The sequence below is a fragment of the Coenobita brevimanus genome, chromosome 12, assembly GCF_032717465.1.
Source record: "Coenobita brevimanus isolate Jiangsu-jjx chromosome 12, ASM3271746v2, whole genome shotgun sequence".
NCBI classification, from domain to species: domain Eukaryota; kingdom Metazoa; phylum Arthropoda; class Malacostraca; order Decapoda; family Coenobitidae; genus Coenobita; species Coenobita brevimanus.
Window position 1 is genome coordinate 2,345,001 of NC_136965.1, and position 5,000 is coordinate 2,350,000.

General features: G+C 47.3%; 1 protein-coding gene across 1 annotated transcript in view; it reads left to right on the forward strand.

Moving 5' to 3' along the window:
• The window catches only part of LOC145413690 (uncharacterized), a 43,698-nt gene that overhangs the window by 14,943 nt on the left and 23,755 nt on the right, over positions 1-5,000 (forward strand). Inside the window, exons 3-4 of the mRNA XM_080283346.1 lie at positions 361-911; positions 1,370-1,725. Coding sequence (XP_080139472.1) covers positions 361-911; positions 1,370-1,725 — 907 coding nt within the window. The remainder of the gene's footprint in view (positions 1-360; positions 912-1,369; positions 1,726-5,000) is intronic.

The following is a 5,000-nucleotide window of genomic DNA, read 5'->3' on the forward strand; positions in this document are numbered from 1 at the left end:
TTGCCAGACGCCTTAATCCCGTAAGGGGTGTCCAAAAACAAATCGCCTCCATGTCGCCCTGTCAGAAATTATAGCTCATGAGTTTACATTGAATGCTGAGGAAGAATGGAACGTTTTTAATGCAAGGAAGAAGGAACCAAAGCCTAGAAACCAGCAACAAGTGTCCTGCAAGAAAAAAAAAAAGAGACAAATTCAAGAGCCATTTATTTTGAGGTTCCTAGACACATTGCGTTTAAAAGACTGGAGGTCATAGGCAGAAGAAATTGATTGCCCTCTCAAAAAAATACTGTTTATGTGTCTTGAATAAACCTTGTAGATTTGATAGGTATTAATCCAAAGCCTTCTTCTTCCTTCCCTCAGCCGCCGCCACACCACCACCCTCATGGCCACCAGTCCCTACCGCTGCTGGAGTCGCCACCCCAGCCGACCCCCTCCGGCAGGTGGGATGAAGACCCCTGCCTCCTGCGGCCTCACTCCCCTGCCACGGCGTGTCCTCACAACCCCAGGGACGCCCCACCACAGGAAGATGGAACCTGCTTCGTGGTGATGGGAGGGCGACGAGCTCCTGTAGTGGCCGCAAGTAACCCTCTACATGTCCCAAACCACCATCATGAGCAACAGAAGCGCTTCCATCACCTCCAGCATCATGAAGGAGAGGACGAAGGGGTGTACTCTTACGCAGGGGAAAATATGGTATCCCCGGCCGCCGTGATCCTTGCCCAAGCCGCCCTGGAGGACTCAGACAGCGGGGGGTCACTGGAGAACATCTACGAGGAGATTCCGGAGACCTGGCGGGGTACCTGGTCGCGTCGGTCACTAGTACAAGAGGTGCTGGATGAATATGAGAGGGTACGGGCGGGTCACAGGCGGGTCCTCTCTGCTCTCAACCTGGATGTGGAGACGCTTATAAGGTACAGTCGCGGTCATAATTCCCTATCCACCCCTTTTTTTTTTTTTTCCTCTTCGTCTCTCCACCATCAATCTTGTGCTTCTTCTTACCTCTGCCCTCAATCATTTTCTCCTTCTTCCCGCTCTGCTCACCCTTTTTTCCGCTTTTCTTCTCACTGCCATCAACTTTGTGCTTTTTTCATCTCTCCACCCTCAGTCATTTTCTCCCTTTCCCTCTGTACTCCTCTTTTTTTCCCTGTTTTCTTCTCTCCACCATCAACCTTTTGCTTTTTCTTCTCTCTACCCTCAATTATTTTCTCCGTTCTCCCTCTCCACTGTCAACCCTTTCCTCCCATTTTCCACTATCCTCAGTTTGAACAGGGAGAACTGACCTACGTGAAATAAGCTGCGAAAGGACGAGAAACTGGGCCAGGTTATAATAAAAAGAGTATAGCGTCCCTTTTCTTGCCTTCTTCCCCAGGCCCGCGGCTCCAGACGGTACGGCATCCCCAGACTCAGGCCTCACAGTCTCAGCCTCGGATTCCTCCTGTGAACCCAACCAGCAGAGTTACGACCATCCCCGGACTTGCACCCCTGAGACACGCCACCGGGGCATGGGCAAGGGGGGGTCGTCGATGAGTAGGGACAGGGAGAACCAGGCGGAGAGGCCCCCTGCGAAAGGACGATTGGTGAAGTGCGAATCCTTAGACTTTAAAGATGCGTTCCTTAGGAGGCCGTCTGGACGAGGAAGAGGCCTCAAGGAGAAGATCGGTGGGGTCAAGGAGAAGATGGAGAAGAAGGGCTGGAGATTCCCTAACTTCTCCAGGAAAGGTGAGTGTTGTTTTTCTTTACTTTTATTTATTTATCATTGTTTGTGTGTCGGTGGTGATAGTGTTTTCGTCCTTGTTTTTGTTTATGTTTGTTTGTCTGTGGATCCTGCCTAACGCAATCTTTAAGTGGGAAGAAAGGTTTGGTTGATTAGTGAAGTGAAGAAGGAAAAGAAGGGATGGAGTTTTCTTGAGTTCTCCAGGAAAGGTGAGTGTTGGTATTGTGATTCTGCTGATGGTGTTAATGGAAGTGTTGTTTGTGTGCTGCTTGTGTTGTTTGGGTGGCGTGGTGTTGCGTTGTGTTGTTTGTGCTGTGTTTGTGTTGCTTGTGTTGTTTGGGTGGCGTGGTGTTGCATTGTGCTCATATCTTGCTGGTTCATCCCGAAAACATGGAATACCATTACATTTTGAGTGTAAATACCAACATGACGAGGAACCACGAGTAAAAATTGAACGTGGCGCGTCACCCCCACGAATACATTAAGGAATTTCTTCACATTCAGTATTTGCACACCTGTAATTAGCTTCCAGTAGTGGTAATTGACAGTTCCCTCGATGGAGCAGTTTGAAAAATGATTAGAAAAAGTTTAGTGTGGCTTTATTTTGTTGTAGATTGAATGTTCCCCCTTTCCTTTTAATTTCTTTACCCTGTCTTATACTGGAGTTTGGTGTACTTTCTTTCTGGTGGGAGAGATGGATAGGGAGAGCCTTCATCATTGCTATCCCTGTCTTTCACTTCGAACGTGTGCCTGGCATCTTAATCATGGTACTGAATATGCTTCGTAAGACCTTTTGAAGTAGTACTCGTCCTTGTAACACCTTCTAACTCATTTCACCCTTTATGTTCCTTCGTTGCCCATTCTTTTTTCTTAATTTGCTACTTTCATGCCTCGTATATATATGTATTTTCGCTTCTAATTCCTTTCCGTTCTCCTCTCCCCTCTCTTCGTTCTCCCTTCTTCATTACTTTCTCCCTGATCTTTATTGTTTCTCCCATCTTCTCCTCTCCCCATCAGTCCTTTCCTCTTCTCTCTCTTCCTTTCCTCTGCTTCTTTCTCTCCACTGCATTCACTTCTCTTCTCGTCTCCTCTCCTGATTTTCCACTCTCATCTCGTCACTTCTCTTCTGTTCTCCCCTCTCGTCTCCTCTCCTCCCTTCTTCTCTCTTCTCCCCTCTCCTCTCCCCTCCCCTCTTCATTCTCCTCGTTTCTCTTTAATCTCTCCCCTTTCCATTATCTCCTCCCCTCTCCCCTCGTGCACCAAGTCCCCAACACAGACTGATGAATATTTTACTGGCCACCCCAGGGATCGGACCCGGGACCTCTAATCAACACGACACGGACTTATCAAGGTCGGGTGGGGTGGGTGCCGGATGTGGGTGTGGGTGTGGGTGCGGGTGTGGGTTTTGGGGTTGATGTATGTGTGTGAATGTGTATGGGTGTGGAAGTGGATATGGGTATACTGCAGGAGTGTGTATTTGTGTGGGGTGTGGGGTATAGGTGTGGGTGTGGATGTGGGGCTGTGGGTGTGGTGTGTGTGTGGTATTGTGTGTGTGTGTGTGTGTGTGTGTGTGTGTGTGTGTGTGTGTGTGTGTGTGTGTTGTGGTGCAGTCTGGGAGAGCATTGTGTTCCCAGCTTCAGGGCCTCTACGCTTTACTTAATATATGCATAGGCTCCCCACGAACCGCACATATTTTAATGGTAAGAAATGAGAGAGAGAGAGAGAGAGAGAGAGAGAGAGAGAGAGAGAGAGAGAGAGAGCAAATCATACTGCCCTTACTAGCTCATTTTAGCAAGTATCTGTAATTGGGGAGTTGGTGGAGGAGGAATTTTTAAGGTGTAGGTGGGTATAAATGGGTGTAGGTGGGGTGCATATGTGTAGCTGGGGAGAGAGAGGGGAGGAGTATTTTTAGGGTGTAGGGGAGGTGTATCTCTGTAGCTGGGGAGAGAGAGGAGGAGTACTTTTTAGGGTGTAGGTGGGTGGATTTGCGAGTGGGGTATATCTGTGTAGGTGGGGAGAGAGGTTAGGAGTACTTTTATAGGTGGGGGTGGGGGTGTCTGTGTAGGTATATTCCAAGTACCCTCTGTTCCCCCACTACCCCAGGGGACACCAGTAAGGGAAGGACACATACCCAAGTCACAAGAACCTTCTATATTGAATTAAGTCTTCCTGGCCGACTGAGGAGAAATATTTACACACACACACACACACACACACACACACACACACACACACACACACACACACACACAGCGCCCAACAACACGAAGAGAGAATAAAGGAAAGACCAAGAGAAACAGGAAAAAGGATAACATGGAGTGAAAAAGAGATGATGATTAGAAGTGGGGAAAAAATTAATTGACTTTGAGGGATGAAGAGGCGCCAGGGAGGGAAGAGGAAGTGTATGAGGGATGAAGAAGTGCTGGGAAGGGGAGAGGAAGTGTATGAGGGATGAACAAGTGCTTGGAAGGGAAGAGGAAGTGTAAGACTAGACACGTGTGAAGTGATCTTGTACGTGAGGAGCAGAGATTAGAGACAGAGTGTGTGAGTGGGAATCATAAGCAGTTTGGCTCGACTCTCAAGGATGGTATGAGAGAGAGAGAGAGAGAGAGAGAGAGAGAGAGAGAGAGAGAGAGCAAAAGAATGTAAGAAAATGAGAAAGTGAGAGAGTAAACTAGAGTCCCTGCGGCACAGTAACCTTGAGAGCACATCACCTGAGGGTAATATCCACCTGGGCTAATTAAGGCTATAGGTAGGTCACGGGGCTTACGTAACAGGTGCGTCAGGTGGCACGTAGGTAGGTAGGCAGGTAGGTAGGATAGGGGGACTGTTAAGTAGGTAGGTAGGTATTTATGTATGTAGGTAGGTAGGTAGGTATTTAAGTAAGATAGGGGGAGTGGTAGGTAGGTAGGTAGGTATTTATGTATGTATGTATTTGTGTATGTAGGTAGGTAGGTATGTAAGTATGCAGGTAGGTAGGTAGATGGATAGAGTAGATGAATTGCTCGGCAGGTTAGTAAGTAAGTAGGTATAGGTGAGTGAGTACAGTAGATGAATTATTGCAAGGAAGATTAGTAGGTAAGTAGGCATAGTAGACGAATGATCAGGTAGGTAGGTAGGTAGGTAGGTAGGTCTGTAAGTAGGAAGGTATGTAGGTAGGTACGGTAAATCCTCGTTACAAATTCCTATATTAACGTTTATATATTTGAGAGAGAGAGAGAGAGAGAGAGAGAGAGAGAGAGAGAGAGAGAGAGAAGGTTAAATTATATTTATATTTTATTTTTAT